This window comes from Pomacea canaliculata, linkage group LG7, assembly GCF_003073045.1.
Source record: "Pomacea canaliculata isolate SZHN2017 linkage group LG7, ASM307304v1, whole genome shotgun sequence".
In the NCBI taxonomy this organism is placed as follows: Eukaryota; Metazoa; Mollusca; class Gastropoda; order Architaenioglossa; family Ampullariidae; genus Pomacea; species Pomacea canaliculata.
The window spans coordinates 3,271,990-3,295,230 of NC_037596.1; the positions used below are offsets into that span (position 1 = coordinate 3,271,990).

General features: G+C 38.8%; 2 protein-coding genes and 2 long non-coding RNA genes across 7 annotated transcripts; all 4 read left to right on the forward strand.

Annotated features, from left to right (window-relative positions):
* The first annotated feature begins 981 nt into the window (after nt 1-981).
* Nucleotides 982-2,708, forward strand: LOC112568693. Its single transcript, XR_003100148.1, has 3 exons — nt 982-1,161; nt 1,384-1,744; nt 1,962-2,708. It is a non-coding gene; the product is annotated as an uncharacterized LOC112568693 (long non-coding RNA).
* A 3,327-nt stretch (nt 2,709-6,035) lies between these two features.
* Nucleotides 6,036-12,020, forward strand: LOC112568692. Its single transcript, XR_003100147.1, has 5 exons — nt 6,036-6,280; nt 6,551-6,913; nt 7,007-9,953; nt 10,210-10,575; nt 10,739-12,020. It is a non-coding gene; the product is annotated as an uncharacterized LOC112568692 (long non-coding RNA).
* Nucleotides 12,021-13,583: 1,563 nt separating this feature from the next.
* On the forward strand, nt 13,584-17,887 carry LOC112568691. Its single transcript, XM_025246127.1, has 3 exons — nt 13,584-14,061; nt 15,050-15,079; nt 15,235-17,887. The coding sequence occupies exons 1-3, from the start codon at nt 13,623-13,625 to the stop codon at nt 15,297-15,299; spliced, it is 534 nt and encodes a 177-aa protein (XP_025101912.1). The 5' UTR covers nt 13,584-13,622; the 3' UTR covers nt 15,300-17,887.
* LOC112568689 lies at nt 14,068-23,149 on the forward strand. Of its 4 annotated transcripts, none has more exons than XM_025246123.1 (5): nt 14,068-15,279; nt 19,577-19,728; nt 19,896-20,252; nt 21,329-21,358; nt 21,505-23,149. In XM_025246123.1, exons 2-5 carry the CDS (start codon nt 19,629-19,631, stop codon nt 21,573-21,575), a joined length of 558 nt encoding a protein of 185 aa, XP_025101908.1. In that variant the 5' UTR covers nt 14,068-15,279; nt 19,577-19,628; the 3' UTR covers nt 21,576-23,149. The 4 variants fall into 4 exon arrangements, with proteins under 4 accessions (XP_025101908.1, XP_025101910.1, XP_025101911.1 ...); XM_025246125.1 differs by lacking the exon at nt 14,068-15,279 and adding an exon at nt 19,107-19,306 and having other exon boundaries at nt 19,622-19,728; XM_025246126.1 differs by lacking the exon at nt 14,068-15,279 and adding an exon at nt 19,257-19,330 and having other exon boundaries at nt 19,622-19,728.
* The last annotated feature ends 92 nt before the right edge of the window (nt 23,150-23,241 follow it).

The window sequence follows — 23,241 nt, forward strand, 5'->3', positions numbered from 1 at the left end:
TCCTTGTTTCGCTAAGTAGAACTTTGTCACTCCGGACTGCCGTTTGTACTGCATGAGGATGATGAGTAGTACTTAGCCACCTTGTTCTCATTAGTTAGCATTAGCATGGCTGGTCAGACCATCGCAGCTTCCTCGTGACCACGTGACTGTATTGACAACAGCTCCACGGGTATGCCAACGGAAACAAGAGTGATGTTTGTTTGAAATCACTTAATATTTGTCATTGTTTCCCTCTTATTGATAGACATTGACAAAGCCCACGTCTCTTAAATGTAAGCTGCTCAAAGTGTATAAATAGAGGAATGAAAGAAGAATGAAGATGTCTTTAAAAAGAAATTGGCAGAAGAATTGATCTTTGTCTTGTCGAATTCTCTCTACAAAATAATATCACCGGACTATTTTTGAATGTTGACTTCCTCAGCACGGAAGTAAACTGAAGTGTGATTGTTGCCTTGAGACGACCAGTCTCATCTGTTCAAGAATTGGGATGTAAACGACAGGAAAAAACTAAAGATTTTGTGACTTTAGGGATAAAGCTTTTAGTTTTAGCACTGGTACCGTATACATACCATATTTTTCTCGGTGAGATATCTAAAAATTATGAATATATCTGTTCTTCAGAGAAAAAAAATCTTTGGTTAATAATAATGATATATGTTTATGAAATGTTTATTAAACATACATCCATGTTTGTTTCTTATAATCAACGTTAATTTTGTGTGATTCAAGAAGACGATCAAGGTCTGGATCATCTCTTTTTGAAACTAATTCTTGGCGAAGAATCCTCTCTTCACCGATGAGAAACTTACTGCAGTCCCCTGCATCAAGACCAGGGGGTCCATTCAGCCCCACACGCTTTCCCCGATCTATACAGACGGGTCACGTGTTTACAAAGCTCCACCTCTTGTTTAGTCACTTCCGTCCGTACATCCAATATTAAGGACAGTTGGATGGCCTGTTGTCACAACCTTTGCTGAGCTGCCTGTAAAGCATGGGTACTCTACTGCCTCTGTATCTGTTGTTCTGACAAGCTAGGTGCCAGAGTTTCTTCACACGATGGTGATCATCTGTTTCAGCTAATGAAGACCTTTCTGCCCTGCTGTCTGTGTCTGATGACGATTGCCATGGTTACCGAAGGTGGAGTCGTATCAGAAGACACGTGTACGGGAAGTTTCGTTGTGAATGGAGAGCTCTGTGTAGCATGTGTTGCTCACGTGTTTGGTGTATGTGGTTTTAGGCAAACAAACAAACAAACAAACAAACAAACAAACAAACAAACAAACAAACAAACAAACAAACAAACAAACAAGCAAACGCGTATCTATGTCCATACATTTTTTATCATTATAATCAGCTGTCTTACCGCTGCCTTAATGTCAACAGGTGCAGACTGGAGTTTCCAGACCTCACAGACGGAGAACCTCTCCATGCTTTAGTCAACAGTTACGTCAACTTGACCTTTAACCTCAACACATCTGACTGCACATACTTTCCAGAAAAGTTTTCTGTCTTGTTGTCATTAAGACAAGGTGAATCACACGTTCCCATCTGCTACATCTTTTTATGAAAATGAGAACTGCAACATCGTAGACCCTAAGAACTGTGGCTGTCTACCCGATAATATGTCTCGGCTTATTGTACCATCAACTCACTCAGTCCGGCCGTAGTGTGTACATCTGGACGTTGAAAGACTCAACCATGAAGCAATCACAGAAGAAAATAGAAATCACATTCCTTGTAGAAAGTAAGTGAATAAGTTTTCAAGTAACTCTCTCTCTGTGCATGAGTGCTTATATGTCTTCAAGCATTTCTGAATTCATTTTGCATGCAAGTAATTTAGTTCAATTGTGCTGCAATTCTATTTTATAGGAATGTGCAATCAACTAATACAACATATGCAATAACGTTGATTGTTATCTCACAATAAAATTTCAAGACTCGTGATATACCGACTGTTACAGGTACTGTTACCTCTGACCCCCCGGGAAAAGTTCTTCCTTTACATGGACCACAGAAGAGCTGAGCAAACCAGATGTGCATTAGGTAATGTAACTCCAAGTTCCACAAAAAATGTTACTTCTCCTGAGGACGAGACCGCAAGAAGACATAGGACTGGCATTAAAACAACATTGCCAGGACTTTCCGAGACCAAAAGCGAGGCGACAGCTTTCAAGTGATTTTCTTTACAAGCATTATCACTGCCATAGTCATCGGCGTGCCTTCGTCACAGGAATCATCATTTATGTTAATAGAATCAAAAAGAGAATAAGAGGTAGGAGAAGGAGGCGGTCACATATTTCTTTCACAATAAAAATTACGATTTTTCTGCAACTATTTTAATTCAGAAAATACATCAGGGAAGTAAATAAACACAAACATTAAGAATGTGCTTCCAGTTGTGCCATAGACATATACACATATATACTTAGGTCGCGCCCAGTCTGGAAGATTGCTAGAAGCAGTCAAAGTGGAAAGTGTCGATGCGAATTTTAATCAAAGAATTTGAAATATTTGTGGCCTCGTCGTTTCGGCTTGAGGTGAGTGTTAGAATTATTTTTGTTTGGTGTTTAGTGTATTGAACGTATTTTTTTGATTCTTTAATAAGTTGATGTGTTTTATACACTAGCACAAACACTGCTCAGGATTTGTCATGGCGAACAGATTACAAATGGCATTAAAGAAGTCAAAGAAGTAATATTAGTGGCAGTATTTATCGTCAGGATATTCTGTATTGTGTAATCAAAGTACATATATTTGAGGTTGCTTATTTTTTTTTTATCATGTTTTAATATGAATGAGAAAACGGGTAAGGTTTATGGAGAATGATGTTTTAATTGTTTTGTGACAGAAGAGGGCTTGTGAAGGAGATGGTTTGACAGAAATGAAGCAGACGGACAAAGAACCCTATAAAGTTCTGACATCCATGCTAGTGTCTAGTAGACAAAGCGTTTGTGTTACAAGAAACCCTGAAATGGGGATCCGAAAAAATGTGTCCACGTGATCACACAGCAAAAGCAGAGGCGGCTTTCAGAGCTCCATACCTGTGACCAAAAAAATGAAGACATAAAGAAAAACTTTGAAACTTTGATTTTTTAAATTTACAAGTGAAGCGGAAACTGTGCTGTACTGAAAATTGGATTTATTGTATGTGCAGGGAAATGAGGACCGCTATGTTGTTAATGACTAGACTTCTTTTCGGAAGAACTGGGGTTTGAATGGCCGAGTACAGTTGTCTTAAACATGAGTATATACTTGATGTTTTTATGTGTGTATGATTACATTTTATGGATCACACACACTTTTTTTGCCTCCATATACGAGACTACTACTACTACTGCTACTACCACTAATAATAACAATAACGACGACGATAATAATTTATGAGTAAACATTAACTTGTATGTGTATTTTTGATTTTCCTTAGTGTGTTCAAATATCTGCCAGATCATTTTTCTCTGTATAGATAATAAAGGTGTGCATCGTTGTTGGGAGATAACACCACGGTAAGGCTTCAGTATGAAGGTAAAAGTAGGAAAGGTTTATAAATTTGTATTTTTTGCTGTAAGTGTCACACGGGAGATAGCTTAGTAGTATGCCTTCTCAAAATCTGTTATAAGGTTCAAGTTAGAACATGATGGAATATAAGCATTACAAATATTGCTTTGATTTCAAGGTTTTAATTTTCAAGTTTCACGGCGGGTCCATTGGTCATTAATAAGGTCACGTGTTTACGAAGCCCTGCCTTAAAGAACTGTTTCATCAGCAAAAGTTAAGCTCTTTCTGTCCATCACTCATGTATTAAGAGCCGAGTTCAGGTTAATTAGGTTAATCATCTTAATTAGATATTATACTTCTACTACATTATTGTCTGTTTCGACATGTGCAGACGTGGAATTTGAAGGGCGGACACAAGGAGAAACTGTCAGAGTCGAAGAGAACACTTACATCAGTCACAGGAATCATAAAGAGCCAGAAGAAGAAGAAAAGGTAGAAACAGACTTTTATTCCATTTTGTTTAACAATTCCTTCACATTCTATATACCCGGTGAGCAGCCACTTGAACTTCCCAACATAAAGCCTCTACTTGTTGAAGGTTATTTTTTATATTTAATTAAGATTGGTTGTCCGTGTGTAAAGTAATTTTATTAGATAATACATTTGAGATTATGTCTATTGTATCTGACCAGCTATGTGATGAAGACAAAGTGGCTAAATCCTACACAGCACATGCAACAGAAGCGGTCATCTGTGAGGAAACACATCTACTTGGCGACACAAGTGATAAGGAGGCCAAGACAGGAGAGAACATTTCTGTAGACAAGACAAAGATTTGTTGTCAATCCTCTAAACATCTTTCCTCAGAAGTTAGGATGCACGTTCAGCTGGGACTAGAGCATGAATGTTTGATACCTGTCTATGGTTGTATGTACATATGTGTGCATGGTTTCATCTTTCTGTTCAGGGGAGAGTACAATCAAGTGGTTTGTTGGAGCAACGGTGTCCGGACCGGAAGGCAGTTGACTCTTACAGACTATTTTTTGTGAAGAAGATAGTTTGAAAGCAGCCAAGCTGACGGAGTGAGCAAGCTATCAAGGCCTGACATCTGTACTAGTGCGATGTAGACAAAGTGTCTAAGTAGGGCACCGGAAACGGGGATCTGTAGGACGTGTGTCCACGTGATCACGTAGCATACTAAAAGGCGGCTTTTAGAGCCTCATACACGTGACTGCAAAACAAAGACACAAAGAAAAGCTTTGAGCTTTTCTTTGCAAGTGTAGCGGAAACTGAATTTGACCCCCGGCCAACAAATTCCTGCCCTGTCTGATGGCTTCATTTTGTCCCCATTACTGGAAGTAGCTCAGCAGGAGGACAATGCTTCTCTGTTTGTATTCTTTTAGTTTTCTGCTTAGGAACTGTAAAACTCACCTTTGTTGTTCGTGCTTTATGCAGAAATAAATATTGCTATTATTCTGAGGTTTTTTTTTGGTGCTGGTTAAGATACAGAATGCAAGAATTATGTGATTGCTGGTTGAGGTATCTGAGGAAAATGTTTCTTTTAAATATCTTATTTCTTTGATTTTGATGAGGAAATAGCAACTCGCAAGTGAATGGCTAGTTTTGGTCTATTTCTTTATGACGATGATAGAGATAACCTGTTAAGCGAAACAAGTTTTAATAGCCATTTCACCATAGTCATTATCATTAAACGCACATGATTCCAAATAAATTGTGTAAAATGGTATAAACAGACTTAGCACTCCAAGATGTAGTTTTATTAAGTTCGAATGCCAAAAACATAGAGAAGAGATCTTTTCTTGTAGGGAGAATCCGAGAGATGGAGAGGTCAAAGTTCAATTCTTTTGCTGCTTTTTCTTACAGACCGCTTCATTTATCCTTCAGCCATCTAGACATACATTACTTCTCACATTAAACAGTCGCAGGTTTTCTACCAAAAAATGTCAAAATAAGAAACGATATAAGCGCTTTCAATCAAACACCATGCTTGTTCCGGTTAGCATGCATACACTTGGAACTGCTAGGTCACATGATCTGAAAGCTCCTCCCAAAGGGGGGTGTCTTTGGTCCAGAGTTCCAGGAGAACAGGAGGCTTGTGTTTGTGGGACATATACAGGTACTTAGAGACAGGTGCTGCGTATGTCTCTACTGTTACCTTTGTCAATAGGATCAACCGAATTTACCTGTATTTAATTAAGTTTATCTCTTTCCTCTTAGTTGTCTTATTTGCTTTTGAACTTTAAAATCATTTAGAATTTTCGAAATCAAGAAAGTGGTTAGACAGGTCATGGTCTTTTATTTTGAGAATAGAAATTGTTGACGACTATTTAACATTTTTTCCTACACTCACTGACAGTCTAACATAATATTTAATTTGCCTTCTTGTAAATGAGTCTTACCAGGAAAGGGGGAAACCGAAACTTGTTATAGATGAGATTACATTTGGGAGTTGTGATTAGTCACGTGTGTGCAAACCACATCGACAGCAAAGTAGTCACTTCCTTCCGTTTTCACAAACATTAATTAAGAGCAGACGTTTGGACCGTTGCCTCAAGCTAATGGTAGAACACATCAGTGAGCTGCCTAGAAAGTTTGTGTATTTACTCTCTGTATCTGTCGTTCTGACAAATGATTGGGTGATAGGTTTTCTTTCACCAGATGGCAGATAATCTGTTTCAGCTAATGAAGACCTCTCTGCCCTGTTGTCTGTGCCTGATGACGATTGCCATGGCGATCGAAGGTGGAGTCACCTTACAACACACATGTACGGGGAGTTTTGTTGTCAATGGAGGGCTTTGTGTAGCAAGTGTTGCTGGCGTGTTTATGATTTTAATCGAAACCGAATATGTGACACTTCCTTCGAGCTGCAGTCAATGATATAGAATATGCTTAAAATATGTTTAAGTTTATGCCTTTTATAGTAGCTTATTTCTACTGTATTGGATATATATATATAGTACACATTTACTGCAAATATCGTAGATACATTAAGTCTGATTAGACACTATTCTCTCCGCTGTGTTACTGTCAACAGGTGCAGACCTGGAGTTTCCAGACCTAACAGACAGAGAACCTGTCCATGTTTTACTCAACAGTTACATCAACTTGACCTTTCACCTCAACACATCTGACTGCGCATACTTTCCAGAAAAGTATTTTGTCAGGTTGTCATTAAGTCATGGCGAATCAAATGTACCCATCTGCTACATCGTTTACAAAAATGAGAATTGCAGCGGTACCGACCCCGAGAACTGTGGCTGTCTACCCGGTACTACATACTCGGCTGTTGTGTACAGACAATTCACTCAGTCCGGCCGCAGTGTCCTCATCTGGAGTTTGAGCGACTCAATTAGGGAGAATCTGCAGAAGAAAATAGAAATCACATTCTATGTAGACAGTAAGTGAAATTTTTAAGTAAGTAAATCTGTGTTTTTTGCATTTCTTTTTGCATAATAAAGTTGACGACTAATTATATGCCAAACTTTTAAAGGTACTGGTACCTCTAGCCCCCACACGACGAGGGAAAATCTTTCTTTTACTCGGACCACAGGAGAGCTGAGCAAACCAGACTTAACATCAAGCACGATAACTCCAAGTACAACGAGGAATATTACTTCCCCTGTCGACGAGACTGTCAAGGAAAGTTCAACTAGCTTTAAAACAACTTCTCCAAGGCTTGCCGACACTGGAAGCGAAGGCGACAACTTTCAAGTGATTATCTTTACAAGCATTATCACTCTCTTAGTCGTCGGCGTGCCTTTCGTCACAGCAATGATCATTTATGTTCATAGAATCAAAAAGAGAATAAAAGGTAGGTGAGAGATACTTCTTTCACAATAACAATTACGATTTTTTCTTCATATTGTATAATCAACATCGCAAGAAAATAAATTCTTTTATATCATCGACATACATAGAACATGATCCAATCATGACTTCATTGAAGTACACAAACACACATTAAGAATTTGTCGATGAAATTATTCTTGATGAAACATTTGGCGGCATCGTCGGATTGGCTTGAGGTGAGTGGTTTGAATTATTTATTTTCTTTGGTGTTGAGTTTATTTGAAATGCTTTGTTTAATATGTTTATGAGTTATCTACACTAGCATAAACACTGCTCAGCACTTGTCACGGCGCCGAATAAACAAATGACACTAGAGTCAAGCACAAGAGAAATAGTCTGAGAGGGAAATATTCATGTAATGCAGTTTATATTGTAAATTAATTTTTCTTTTATGCTCTCTTTTATGAGCAAAAGTTCTCGTGTCACGATATTCTGTATAAAAAGCAGATGTGAGGTTAATCGTATCACATTGAGTATGAATGAGAGCAATAGATGTTTTAATTGTTTTTTGACAAAACAGGACATTTGAAGAAGATGGATTGATAGTAGTCAAGCAGACGGAGTGAGGAAGCTGTCAAGGCATGACATCCATGCTACTGTGAGGTGGACAAAGTGTTTAAGTGTTGCACGACACCCTGAAACGGGGATCTGAAGGAGGTGTGCCCACGTGATCACTCAGCATAAGTAGAAAAAGCTTTCGGAGCAACATATTCGGGACTGTGAAATAAAGACACAAAGAAAAGCTTTGACACTAAGAGCCTTTATTTATAAGTGAAGCGGAAACTGCAGTGTACAAGATAAAAATTTGACTCATAGTATGTGCAGGAAAATAAGAACAGATTTGTTTGTTAGGTCCTCAACATCTACCGGGGTTTCATCCGGTAAGATGCCAGTGACACCCGAATTAGCGAGTTTGCACGTTTACATGTACAAATATGTATATACTTGGATGATTGTTTTGTGTATAATATACACATATTATGGTTATTATTGCTTAAGCCCGCTGAGCAATAATAATAACTTATAAGTATACATTTACTTGCATTTTGGTTCTTCTGTTATTATTCAAAATTTGCCAGCCATCTATGTCTCTCTCTCTCTCTTTCTCCATGTATGTATGTAATATACTTTGTGTCACTTTTTTGGAAGATAATCCCAAAATTTTTTCAGAAACTTCCATGGTCAGAGTAAAACATTAAAGTTAAAGAAGGAAGGTCTTGTACTTTTGTAAAATGATATCGGCTACGACCACTTAATTTCTTGCTATATAAATACTTAAGATGCTATGTCACAGCATAGAACATAGGCTTTCTTAAAATCTGTTAAAAGGGTCTATTGTTTACTAAAGTTTCCCTAAATCAAGTTTCAATTTAATGAAGGGCCCTCTTTAAGACTGGTAAAAATGTCTCGTGGAAGTTCCTTCTCAAGGGATTGGTTCATTAGCAAAATCTGGTTGATCGTCATTCAGTGTGTGCACATGAGCCGGGTTCCTGGAGCACTCCACCATCAACAGTGCGACCAGTAAAAATTCGGAGGAAGAACATTTTCTGACAGTTCCCTCCGGAATAAGACGAACACTGGTGGGAAGCAGCAGCAAAGAAGAGGAGCTACAGCAGGAGTGTCAGCAGCATATAGCAGTGTAAGAAGTAGAGGTACAAGAAGAATTAGGTGGAAGGAAATTGAATTGTGGTCTTGTACACCGAGTCAACAACTGAGGATTCATCACTAAAAACTTCCGTAGAATGTAAACCGATGAATCTGATAGAGAAAAGTATACCACGACGACGAGAACGATAATATCATCGATAAATATGGCAATGGTGCTCGTAAGGAAGAAGACAACGACTAAGAAGAAAGCAAAAATAAAATATTTTTACACGTTGTTCGTTACTTTGTTCAAATTGTAATCGTTTTAAAATAAACCCCTCGCCTGTTCCGGTTACCATGCACGCCCGAGCAGCTGCTAGAAGAGCAGTCACGTGGTCACGAAGCTCCTCCCCCAGTGGGCGTGTCTTTGTTGCCCAGTACTACATGAGAAGACTTCGAGTTTGTTGTCCTGTCCGAAACTAATTGTAGCCGTGGTTTGTGGGCACACTGGTGATATTTTACAACCTTTCTGCACACTACGTTGTCACTGCTGTCTCAGAGAACGAATATTTTAGCAGTTGTTGTTGTAGTTGTAGGAGGAGAAAGAGGAAGAACTACTTCAACTAGCCGCTGGTGTTTTATTCCTTTAGAAACCACGCCGAGATAACTCAGCCTTATAAACTGGTGTCACATCTTCACATACAAGTAGAGAAGAAGGAGTAGTGAAAGTTGAAAAAAAAAGGAAAAGGAGAGAAAAAAGAAAGACAGGAAGGAAAAAGTAAAAAGGGAAGAAAAAAAAAAGGAAAAAAAGAAGTACTGATTGATTATTTTTTGGTAATTTTGTTTTTTGTGTTCAATCAAACTAAATTCCGAGTTGTGATTTTACAGATCATCGATAATATCCTCAAAAAAAAAAAAAATGGTCGAGTGTCTGGCTTATGGCGTGTCTCTAATGATGATCGCCCTGATGACCTGTGGATCTCTCGCTTCTGATGAGAATTGTAAGTATTTTTTCAGAGTGAGAGAGAGAGAGGTAGAGAGAGAGGTAGAGAGAGAGGTAGAGAGAGGTAGAGAGAGAGGTAGAGGTAGAGGTAGAGGTAGAGGTAGAGGTAGAGGTAGAGAGAGAGAGAGTGTCTTGTGATCGCGTTTTTGTATTTGTGTTGACATGGATGTGTGTTCATGTCCATGCTTAAGAGGCTGCAATTAGCTGAAGTAAATTAGACACGATATTTGCTACTTCCTTCTCTGTTTCGACAGGCGCATACATGGAATTTGAAGGCCTGACTCAAGAAGAAACTCTCAGAGTCGAACACAACACTTATGTCAATATGACCTTTAACCTCAACACATCCAAGTGTCCGGAAGATCGAAAAGTATTCCGTATAAGGGTGTCCGTTAGTGTAGGCCACTCGAGTGTCATAGTGTGTGTGGTTCTCATCGAGAACACGACCTGCAGTATAACGGATGATTCCCAGGACTGTCACTGTTTACCCGACACTAAAGGCTGGGTGCGCATGTTCCAACTTATGAACGAGACGGGCTTAGTGTCGTGTACCTGGAGGTGGAGAGAGCTGACATCATCTGAGATCGACAAAAAAACAAGCATCGACTTTGAAGTCTTTAGTGAGTAGATTGAGAACCGTAAGTTTATGTATGTGTTTACATGCTGATGTTTGTGTATTCAAGCATGGTTTGTGATTTTGGATTTTGGAAAGAACCATCAAAACGATTGTGAACACTTCTATTAATGCTCACTGCTATTTAAATCTCAACTGTTTTGTTAAAGGTACAGCTTCCACTACTGAACCTTCCTCTACACCGACTGACGGAGGAGTGGACAAACCAGAAGTGAAGTCAGGTACAGTAACTACAACAACGACAGCGAGAACGACTCCCCCTGGTGACGAACCCCAAAACGAGAGCGACAACTTTCAAGTGATTTTGTTTACAAGTGTTATCACTGCCTCAGTCATCGGCGTGCCCGTAGTCACAGGAATCATCATTTATGTTTATAGAGCCAAAAAGAGGAGGAAAGGTAGGAAGAGGTTATCACTTTTCAGACATTCCACATACTTGGCGAATAACAATCAGCATACAAACCTCATCAACATACACAGAAAATATCAGTAACATGACGTCACTAAAGTACATGGACACGTTTACTGAAAACCTACTCCTACCTTTAGTTTCTCACTGTAGCGTGTACAGAGAGTGAGCTCGCATGAGATATCAGTGACTACGAGAAGTATTGAAGCCTAATCGGCTTAATCCGTGGATCTTTACAATTTTCTGAACAAGTATCACTGACTGGAAGTAGGTACGTGGACATTTTTTTAAAAATTTGATGTCTAACTTTTTGTGTACATTCAAAATTTTTTAATTAAAAATGATTTGTTGCATTACTTACACTGATACAAACGAAGTCTAGACATGTCTTAGTTCCTAGAAATAATGAGCAAGATAATGGACAAGTTTTGTTTATTAAGTGAAATTGTATGTGTATAATTGGTCAGCTACATGTTTGTAGATGATGTAGGTATGTTTATATACTTTGTTTTAGCTGTAGGTTAACTTTTGATCATATTAATTGCGTATAATGAGCTCGATTATAATATTGGGGTTCTCTCTCCACAAGATATTTATTTAAAAATAATATTTGAGCTTTTTTTGCATTGCGTTAATAAAATGAATAAAATGATGCTATTGAAACTGTCTCTATGTACAGGAAGATATCTGTAGAGACTGGTTTGACAGCAGCGACGGAACGAGGAAGCATTGACCATTAATTATACTAATGTGATTAAGACAAGGCGATAAATCCTACACATCCCCCTGATGCAGCAGAAATGGCCGTCTGGTATGACAGACTTCTACTTGGACTGCAAAACCGAGACACAGAGAGAGCAGAGCATTTATTTACATGCGGAAAAGATAAAGACAAAGATCTGTTGTCAATCGTCTTAACATCAGTCCGCCATGCCTTGCACACAGCAATTATAATCCGCGTGCAGCTGGAATAAGAACAAGTGAATAGATGTTGAATACTTGTAGTACATATGTGTGTATAGTTCTATCTTTCTGTTCAGGGACGAGGACAGTCAAGTGGTTTTCGTTGGGTACCAATGACTTTGGGCTGAAAAACCCATGTTTATATATATATTTGTAAATATTAACCTTTAATAAAGGCAACCTACTGTGATACACCATTTTAAAGAGCAGGTTCTAAACATTTACGTGGTTTGACTTTTAAGAATTATGTTTTGTTTTCTTCTACTAAATTAAAATGAAAGATTATAGTTGTATGGGGCAGAGACAAAACCGGGAAATTAGGTCAAAAGTTTGAAATCTCTCTAAAAATTTATTTCTCCATTATATGCAAACATATAGTGCATGAACACATATTTAATTAGAATAGACATTACGATTTAAGTATTACTATTTTGTTGTAATTCGCAGCTGTTTGAGTACAGATCCATGTCGAATTGAGTAACCCGTAACTACTGCCAACATGGCGCTTGGTCAACTAAAACTTGTCTACTTTCAAACATGACAAAGTATACTTGATTGGCTGATTTTTCAGCTGACTGAGGCGGTGATGTGTCTCTATTTATCCAGTCGTCCATCCCTTGACTGGTGTCAGTTATACTGGACCGCCGGTGCTCGTGATCGGTTGATGAGGTTCACAAAATAGCAGAGGTGAGTAGATGAAAAGACAAGAGAGATCGTTTACGACTATTTATAATCACTACAATCATTGACACTAAACGTGGAATACAAAATATAATGTTATCTTCTCGCCAAGGGCAGAAGACGAAACTTGTTTCTAACTTAGGGTACATTTAGGACTGGTCACGTGTTCTGATTTTGTGTTCTTATCGGCTCAAGACCAGCAGTCACTTCCGTCCGTATCACACACATGAAGAGCAGACGTCTGGCCTGTTGCCACAAACATCTGGGAAAGACTTAGTGAGCCGCCTGTAGAGTTTGAATCCTTTAATTCTGTCTTTGTCATCTGACAAGTCGTATTCTTGCAGGACATCGCCAGCAACACTTCCCGCTCGTCTGGTCAACCAATACAAATTAAGAGGAAGAAAATTTTCAGCCAGCTGCTTCGAGAATACGACAGGCTCTGGTCTTGTAGAGAAGAAGCAGCAGGAATATCAGCAGTAATAGCAGGTTGAGAAATAGAAGTACAAGTATTAAGTAAAAGATAATTGACTTATGGTCTTGTACGCCATCATTAAATGAGGCTATGTCACTGACAGTTATTGCAGCGTGTAAACAGATCTCATGGGAGAAGAATACGAGGACGAAAGCGACGTCGATATTATTGATAAAAAGGGAGGTCTTTATAAAAAGGACAAGAGCAAAGAAGGAAGTAAAATTAGAAGAAGAAGTTTCACCTTACTCCTTTTTATGAATGATTTATTGATGATTGAATATTAATATTACTTTTATTATTTTAGTCACGATTGTTACATCGTACTCAGTGGCGATTTGTGTTTCTTCAAAAGAAATGGTCACGTGCCTGTTGTTTGCGTTGACGATCGCCATGGTGAATTGTTGGGGTCTCGCTTTTGATGAGACATGTAAGTGGAGTTTTCTTTCTAACTACAGTGTGTGGTGTGCGTGGGCGTGAGTGTCTGTTATGTTTGTGTTGGTGTGTAGACATGCCTGCGTATCCACTTGTGTATATTTTTATAGAGATGAAAACTTACATCAAGAAAATCAACAGTTCTTCATTTCCTGTACCGACAGGTTCCAACATAGAGTTTGAAGGTTTCACAAATGAAGACACTGTCAGACTGGAACAATACTCTTACATCAACGTGACCTTTCACCTCGACACCTCAAAGTGCCCGGACTCTGGAAACTCATTCCGGCTCAAGGTGTCTGTGAAGGAGGGCGAAAGTTTTGTCGACGTCTGCATTTTATCTATGAAAACCCAGGATTGCAGTCCCTCAGATGGATCCAGCTGTCAGTGCTTATCAGCGCCCAGAGGCTGGGCCCGGATGTCCAGGCACCTAAACGTGACTGGCCAAGTGTCGATCGTCTGGAGATGGTCATCTAGTAGCAAGGGTATCGCCAACATCACGCTCAACGTCATCAGTGAGTAGCTCAACCACCAAAAAGTGTTTCACGTGCATGTTTGTGTGCTTGGTAAACATGAGTTTGGTGATCATAGATGTGTGTGGTAATTGGTACAATGTTTGATGACGTGTGTAAGTATAGATGTAGTGTAGTTACTGTAGATAACGGGGTGGATCCTAACAGCCTTGTGTCACTATTCTTTTAAGCGAGAGGATGTCAAAACAAAACAATACATCTTTATTGTCTTTGTCTTTTGACATCAGATATAGAAAAATGTCTTTGTTTATAGCTTGGAAGCAAGAAAGTAAATAACACACAGGGTTAGGGTTGGTCACATCCCTCACACAAATAAAACTAGTCCGCTTACTTTACCCCCATGCTACCATCAATTATCAGAGGCACACACACACACACACGGTACATTGGTTAGACCTGTTCAAAAGCCATATTGCATTTAATATAAAGGATTTAGCAGAATCTCTTTTCTTGGCAACCAGTTGTTTCCATCTACAGCCAGTGTCTCATTTGAAAATGTCGATGTAGTGGGTGAGAGTGGTCTGGAATAATTCTCACAGCTTTTAACCTGAAAACCGTGGTGTATAGATCACCTAGTGGTCTTAATGACAACCCCATGATCTTGCTGGAAAATCTGACCACCCTCGTGAAACAAATCTTATCTTTGATGGATAGAATGCCGAGACACACGAACAGATTCAACACAGGAATGCTTTCGAGAAAGCTCAGATACTCTGATTTAGGAACAAACCCCAAGCTGATCCTCTTGGGCTTGTCTCGAGTTAATCCCCTTAGCCAGTGCAGTAGTGAGGTGTTGACTTTAGGGCTGAATAATTATTTTTATTTTGTATTTAATTGAAAGTAGCACATAGTGTCGATCTCTGTTAACACGTATGTTTGTTATTATGTAAACACTGTTTCTAAAATTGTCATCAGTTATCATCTGTATCACAATGATTGAGTTTTGTTGAAAATTGTCTTTTTAATACAGAGCGGGAAACTTCTGTCTTCAAAGGCAATAGTAAGTGCTAAAATTTATGTTAATTAGTTAAGGCTAAGAGCAGGTATTGTAATATACTAATTCTTTGATTATATATAAAGTACTGTTTGTGAAGCTGTCATTTAGATAATGTTTCTGTAGCACAATGTTTGATATCACTTCTTAACTTTAAACAGGTGATTTTAATACAGAGGAGACAACTAATGTCTTCCAAAATGATGGTAAGTGCAACATAGTTTAATTAAGTAATTACACCATAGAACACATAAAGTACTATACTAACTGGTTGATTGCCTAAAGTAAAATTTGATGTGAAAATATGTTTGTGTTGATGTTTACAATGATTTACAAGAAGATGGTTTGAGGGATAGGATGTAGAAGGGAAGTAATTTGATCATTACAAAAAAGTTATGCTCAGAGACATTAAATTATAGGATTTGTGTCTGAAAAATTGGGAGCCAGTCCATGTTAGACAAAATAAATTTTAGGTTTAGTATTTTTTTTTTCTACGCTCACGAGAAACAATTTCATATTCAAAACTTTCCCCTTTGTTAACTGGTAAGCTTGTGGATCCCTACATTTCACTTGTTGTGCATCGTTTGGCTTTAAGATAAGTTAAGATGGCTTCATTCTCTGAAGCAGCGGCGGCGTTTGGGGGTGGCAAATGGGGCGGCCGCCCCAGGCCCCGCTCTCGATGGGGCCCCGCGCTTCAGCCCCGATGTCATGTTTATGAGTTTGTCAACTTAAAATATATTCTGTGTTAAATGGAAAAATGCTGAGGGGCTCTTTAAAATCAGACTTCTTCAAGGTCAAATTCGCTTATCTAACTTGTATATAAATCAGTGGTTCCGGCATCATATCAATAGGGATGTTGATACACGTACTCCATTACCCCGGCCCCGCGCGGATGGTCGGCCCCAGGCCCCGCGTGTTCCTAACGCCGCTTCTGCTCTGAAGCGTCCCTCTTTTTGGCCTACTTGACTTTAGTTCAGTGGTTCTTAACCGGGGTTCGATCGAACCCTATGGGTTCGGTGAGTCGGTCTCAGGGGTTCGGCGGAGCCTCCGCCACGAAGGTCAAGACACAGCCGCAATTGGTGATGACACTAAAGAAGGGTTCGGTAAATGTGCATATGAAACTGTGGGTTCGGTACCTCAAAAAAGGTTAAGAACCACTGTTCAAGGGTCAGCCGTGACCTTAGCACAGTCTTAAACGCATCTTGACATCGTGACACATGTGTGACATTTTCTATCATGACACGTGTGGCATCTTCTAGAAGCTGCTGCTTAGCTAAAAGTGATGACCTTACATAAACTGCGAACGGAAACTTTTCCTCCGAGATTTAACTGTTGAATCCAGCGATGGTAACATCTTAGGGCCGAGGTCGACAGTTGACTTTCTGACCGATGAGTATGAAGAATCAGGTCAGCAAGGAAACCTTAGGTTTTGCATCTTTTCAATCTTCATGACGACATCAGAACACATCAAGAAAGTGAGTTGAACTAAAATAAAGAGAACTAAACATATTTGTTGAACATATTTTCTTGTCTATTTCTGTCACTGCTTTATCTACATCAGCTTCCAGGCGATAAACAAGCTTCTACTGTTGACATTGTGTATCCACGACAACTACCACATTGCGGCAGAGATATAATTTATGACTTTTGTCATATATAGGTGGAAATTTTTTTTTTCTGTCTGTCTCTCTTTATGTGTATACATCTGTGGTGCTTTCAGAGTTACATACATGAGTCTCAAAAGGAGGACGTAGTAGACAGCTTTCACACTCTGAGCCTTTTTTTTATTATTATTTTCACTTGCAAATGGAAGCTGGAGTGTACAATATAAAAAATTCTACTCATTGCATGTGATAGAAAATTAACAGATTTGTTGTTAATGCCTGTTCTTTTTTGCTGCAGAACCGGGGTTTCAACGGTTGAGAGATTGTATGAAGTTGAGTTTAACACGACTTGACACTTTTACATGCACAAACATCCATGTTTTATGAATGTATATGCCTGGATATTTGTATGTATATGATAACATCTTATTGCCTTAATACTTTGAGTTTACCTGTTTAAATAGGAAATTGCTCTGGTATGTGAAGAAGAAGATTTCTAATAATACTACTAACAATAACAACTATAATTTAGAAGTGTGCACATTTATTTGTATTTTTGTTTTCTCTTTGTGAGTTCAACTGTGTGCCAGTGCATTATCTCTCGCAGTGTATATTTATATGTACATATACGTATGTGAATTTGTTGAGAGAAAACTCACAATCCTGCTGCTGATTGCCACGTTTGTTTGTGAGTCAGAGTTTGTGTGTTTGTGTGTTTGTGTGTGTGTGCGTGTGTGTTTATTTATATATTTGTATGTGCTGATGCATTTTGATACTATTTGGGAATGTATTTTAAATAATACTGGCGATGATATTTCATATCTTTTCTCTGTAAACAAATTACTATCACAAAGAGGAGAGAACTGAGAAGTGGAGTAATTGTTTATCTACAAGAATGATGTAAATGAGTAAGATTACTTGATAAAATGATTGTTAATATAGGAGTATGTGTTTAAATTGAAACAAATGATGGACAAAGATACGAGGAATAAAGAATGTAGATTTGCTTCTTTCGTTCTTTCTCTGGAATGTTAAGGTAGAAAACTGCAAGGAACTAGTTGTAGACATGCTGGTGTAGTATCAGAAACTTGGCTGCAATGTGTCTCTAAAGATCCTTCCCTTCCCATCTGGATTTATTTCCTGACATTTGTAGTATGGTTAGGGATGATAATGGTCACAGTTGTCATCAAGATATCACAACAATGGACAAAAAAATATACCTGCGAAAATAGTCCACTACCATGCTGGCTGACGACTGCTGGACACTCCCCAGAAATGTTCCCGAACAGAGACTTAGTCCATGACCCGGTTCAGGAGACTATTTCCCCAAACCTGGAGGAATGTCTATGTTTCATTTATGAGTTACACGCCTAAACACATTACAATGCACAATCAGAGGTCATAACCGTGAGGTCACCATGGCACGAAGTTGTCTGCCCGCACTCCCATTGGCTGTCGGCTGTACACGTGTCCATGGACTGTACGGACGTCTGTGTTGTTGACTTCTTTCTTCAGTCTGCAGGCTGATTATTCCCAAAGTAACGATATGAAGAGTATAAAGATTTAAGGCAGAAGCAGGTCAAAGACAGCTACAGAATCTTTCCCAGAATAAAATAATCCTCAATGTTGCACATAGATAAGGGACATAATCCAGTGTATTAGCGGCACACAGGAAATGGTGGAGTGAAAAGTTCTCGAAATCCTTGTAGCGCTAATTCATTTCTAATCTTTCACGATGTACAGACGATGTTTGAAATCCTCAAACACAACAAAAGACATTGTAGATGTGGATATTGTACAGTAAAAATGCGGAACACAATAAAATTTGAGTCACTTTTCTGAAAAAAAAATACTTTTTTTTCTAAAATGTGTATATTTGTCTGTCAATATAAAGTGTTGTCCATTTGTTTGTCTTTCTGATCGACTGTCTTTCGCTCAATTAACGGTACATCAAAGTATGAATGTGACAGCGCCGACTGTAGTGAGGTCTGACCATGACATGCGCAGACAGCATCGATATAATAATTTGAAACTGGCCAAACCGTAGTAAAGAGACCTACAGGTACTTTACCTTCCATGGTTTCCGTGATTAGAACATTCGATAAATATAATACTAATGTTTGTCTGTGATATTTTATTTTCCTGTAATGAACTATTATACTAAAAAACATTTTTGGTCCTTAAGTAATCCCACATCAGGTGGCTGAATTCTGTAATTTAAAAGTCAGCTAAACTGACCAACAGAAGACTTTCCTAGATGTACAATCGACACGTGTGCTTACATTCATAATGTGGCCAAGACTGACAAACACAAGGTTAGGGTCAACAAGCTCATCATGATGTTGTGCTGTAGTAGGATGCTCACATGTTACAGTCAGCTTCATAAAATAAAAATAAAGCTTTATGCACTTGCGTCGTGTTCTTGCTGCACACCACCCGCAACATCGGGTCACTTCCGGCTCCTCTGGCCAACCAATCAAAATTAGAGGGAAGACAATTTCCAGCCAGTTGCCTCTAGAATACGACAGGTTCTGGTGTTGTACAGCAGCAGCAGCAGCAGCAGCAGCAGCAGAAGAAGAAGAAGAAGAAGAGAAAACGAGCAACAGCAGGAATAGTAGCAGTAATAGCAGTATGAGAAAAAGCAGTACAAGAAGTATTATACAAAAGTTAATTGACTTGTGGTCTTGTGCGATGTCAGTAACTGAGGCTATATCCCGTGTAGACAGATATTACTGACAGAGAAAATACTACGATCACGACAACGACGACAATATTATCGATAAAAATAACAACGAGGACCTTAAATAGAATACAATGCCGAAGAAGGAAGTAAAATTAGAAAAATAAAATTTTCACTTTATTTCTTTCTATTCATGTATTGCTATTAATATTATTTCAGTCATTATTATGACATCAGACCAGGTGGCGATTTGTGTTTCTTCAGAACATCGATGATCTCTTCCAAAGAAATGGTCACGTGTCTAGTGTTTGACGTGTGTCTGCTGACGATCGCCATACTGAGTTGTGGTGGTCTCGCTTTTGATGAGACATGTAAGTAGAGTTTTCTTTCATATAGTTTGTGTGGTGTGCGTGGGCGTGCGTGTGTGTTATGTTTGTGTTGGTGTGTAGACATGCCTGCGTATTCACTTGTGTATATTTTATAGAGATGAAAACTTACATAACAAAAATCCACAGTTCCTTATTTTGGGTACCGACAGGTGCCAACCTGGAGTTTGAAGGTCTCACAAATGGAGACATTGACAGACTCGAACAGTACTCTTACATCAACGTGACCTTTCACCTCAACACGTCAAAGTGCCCGGACTCTGGAGACTTGTTCCGACTCAAGGTGTCTGTGCTAGATGGCGAGGGTTCTGTCGACGTCTGCATGTTATTTATGAAAACCCAGAATTGCAGTCACTCAGATGAATCCAGCTGTCAGTGCTTATCAGCGCCTAGAGGCTGGGCCCGGATGTCCAGGCATCTAAACGTGACCGGCCAAGTGTCGATCGTCTGGAATAATCAGGGGTCATCTAGTAGCAAGGTTATCGCCAGCATCACGTTCAACGTCTTCGGTGAGTAGCTCAACCACCAAACAGTGTTCCACGTGCATGTTTGTGTGGATGGTAAACATGAGTGAGGTGATCATGGATGTGTGCGGTAATTCGTACAATGTTTGATGACGTGTACATTGGTTAGCCCTGTTCAAGAGTGATATTACAGTTAATATAAAGGATTTAGCAGAATCTCTTTTCTTGGCAACGAGTTGTTTTCATCTACGGCCAGTGTCTCATTTGAAAATGGCGATGTAGTGGATGAGAGGGATCTGGAATAATTCTGACAGCTTTTAACCTCAAAGCCGTGGTGTTTAAATCACCTAATGGTCTTAATGGCAAGCCCATGATATTGCTGGCAAATCTGACCACTCTCGTGAAACAAGCCTTATCTTCGATGAATAGAATACTGAACCACACTGAGAGAATAATCATAATAATGCCTTTGATAAAGCTTATATGAACTGGGCCCCTAAAACCGAAATTATTTGATTGCCTTCGGATAAAGAGGCGTTGATGTGTTTTCCCGGAAACAGTTTAAGTGCTGTTCTGGTAGAACAGTTTGTTTGTCCAAGATACTTAAAACGTTGCAACTTTTCTACCGTCTCATTGCAAGCATCCAAGAAATATAGACAGGATTGAGCAATTAAAGACATTAAGTACCAGAATTCTTTTTTGATTTTTTGAAGGAAAATAAATTTGCGAGAAAGTCCCTCTGTCCTTAAGCCGAGCAATAACATCGTCTTCAAACTTAAAAAGATCTGTTCAGAATTCACTAGAGAACAGTTTTAGGGACAAAACATCACCTTGTGTGGTTTCTATTTAGATGTTATGAGTGTTTGAAAGTGTGCCTCCCAAGCTGATCCTGTTTGGCTTGTCCCGAAGAAATTCCTTCAGACAGTGTACTAGTGATGTATTTAGTGCTGTATCATTATTTTTATTTATTGTTTATTTAATTGAAAGTGGCTCATATCGTCTTATTTCCTCACGATATCTGTTAACACGTATGTTTATGTATATATAGTATAAACTTTTCAGTTAGATACGTTTACTAACAAAGTGTTTGACCTTTGTTTACAACTGTCCTTTTAATACAGAGGTGGATACTTCTGCCTCTCAAGGCAATGGTAAGTGCAAAATTTATATTAAATAAATAATTATAGAGCAGGTATAGTAACAGACTAATTGTTCGATTGCCTAGATATAAAATACTAATGTTGTTTGTTAACTGTCATTTAGACAACATTTCTGTAGCACAGCTTTTAACAAACAGGTGATACTACTACAGAGACAGAGGAGGTAACTACTGTCTTCCAAGGCGATGGTAAGAGCGAAAACGCTTAACGAAATAATTGAATCGTAAAGCACGTATAGTAATATATTAATTGCTTGATTATCTCAAGTAAAATTGATGTGCAAATGTGTTTGTGTTGATGTTTGAATTCACAACGAGTCAAGACTGTGTCATGAACAGAAAACAGAAGACATAGTAATTTGATCTTTGTACAGGAAAGGGTTTCATTCGGAGAATAAAATTATATTGTTTGTGTTTAAAAGAACAGGGAACCAGTCAACGTTCTACTCCATACAAATTCTCGGTTTGAATTTTTTGTTTAATCCGCGTTCTACTCAATACAAATTATCGGCTTAAATTATTTGTTCTACGCGCGCGAGAGACACTTTCAAGTTCAGAACTTTCCACTTTGTGAACCGGTCGGCTCGTCGATACCCACATTGTACTTGTTGTTTACGGTTAAACTCTAAGATCTGTTAACATGATGTTTTGCTTTGAAGCTCTGCGTACCCGTCCAGTTTTTTTTTTCGTGTACACCTTCTGTAGGATTAGCCCTAACCTTTGTGACCGCGGTCTTTAACGAGTGTCTTGCTATTCGTGGAACGTGTGAAATATCTTTTAGAGAGTTGTTGCTTAGGTGATGCTGTCTCTTAACACTAAGTTCTTAACACGGGAGTTCATTACTGAATGAACGCATCGTAACTAAGTCACCGACAGACATCGCAAGATCAAGAAGGACAGAGGACGACTACCTGGTATGAAGAACCTGGTCAGCATTGGAAACCTCACCTTTTGCAGCTTTCTGATCTTCACGAGGACAGCAGTACAAGACAAGAAAGTGAATTGAACTGAAATGAACAGAACTGAACATGTTGTGCCACTCATCGATTTTCTTGCTTTAGCTGCTCCTGGGCAGGCCGATGAACTTTGATGAACATATTTGCTTTTCTCTTTCTGTCTATCCCTGTTTTTGTCGAAATCAGCTTGCAGACGACAATAAGCGAAGCTCCTGCTGTTGACGATGTGTAACCACGGCAACGACAATCTCATGGCCAGCATGTAAGTAATGATTCTTGTCAAACTTAGTCTCTTTTTTATGGGGATGTGTTTGCGTGCAGACGTGTATATGTTCCTGTGTCTGTGGAGTGTGAGCCGCGTGCATGCATGCATGTGTTTTTTATATGTTACAATTAAAAAAATAGTATTCTACAAAAAGAAAATTTTAAGAACGACGATAAGAAAAGATATACTTTGACAGAGGGACAAACGGAGGAAGGTGGGAGGAAGGCAGCGAACGAGCGTTGTTTGCACCGCCTCAAATATCTTAATATTATTTTACGTCTGGTTTATTTAAAATGCATTAAATTAATTAAATTATTTAAATAGAAATAATGAGTAATACAGCTCGCAGGTTAAAGGTCAGAAAAATTGAGGACTTCAGGGTCAATATAATCCTTTATCGTCACTTCGTGTTGTCTTTCAATCTTTTGTCTACTTCCGTCTTCTCGCTTCTTTAATCCCCTGTGTGTTTCTAGCGTGTGTCCGAGTATGTATGTGTATGTGTATGTGTATGTGTATGTGTATGTGTATGTGTATGTGTATGTGTATGTGTATGTGTATGTGTATGTGTATGTGTATGTGTATTGTATGTGTATGTGTATGTGTATGTGTATGTGTATGTGTATGTGTATGTGTATGTGTATGTGTATGTGTATG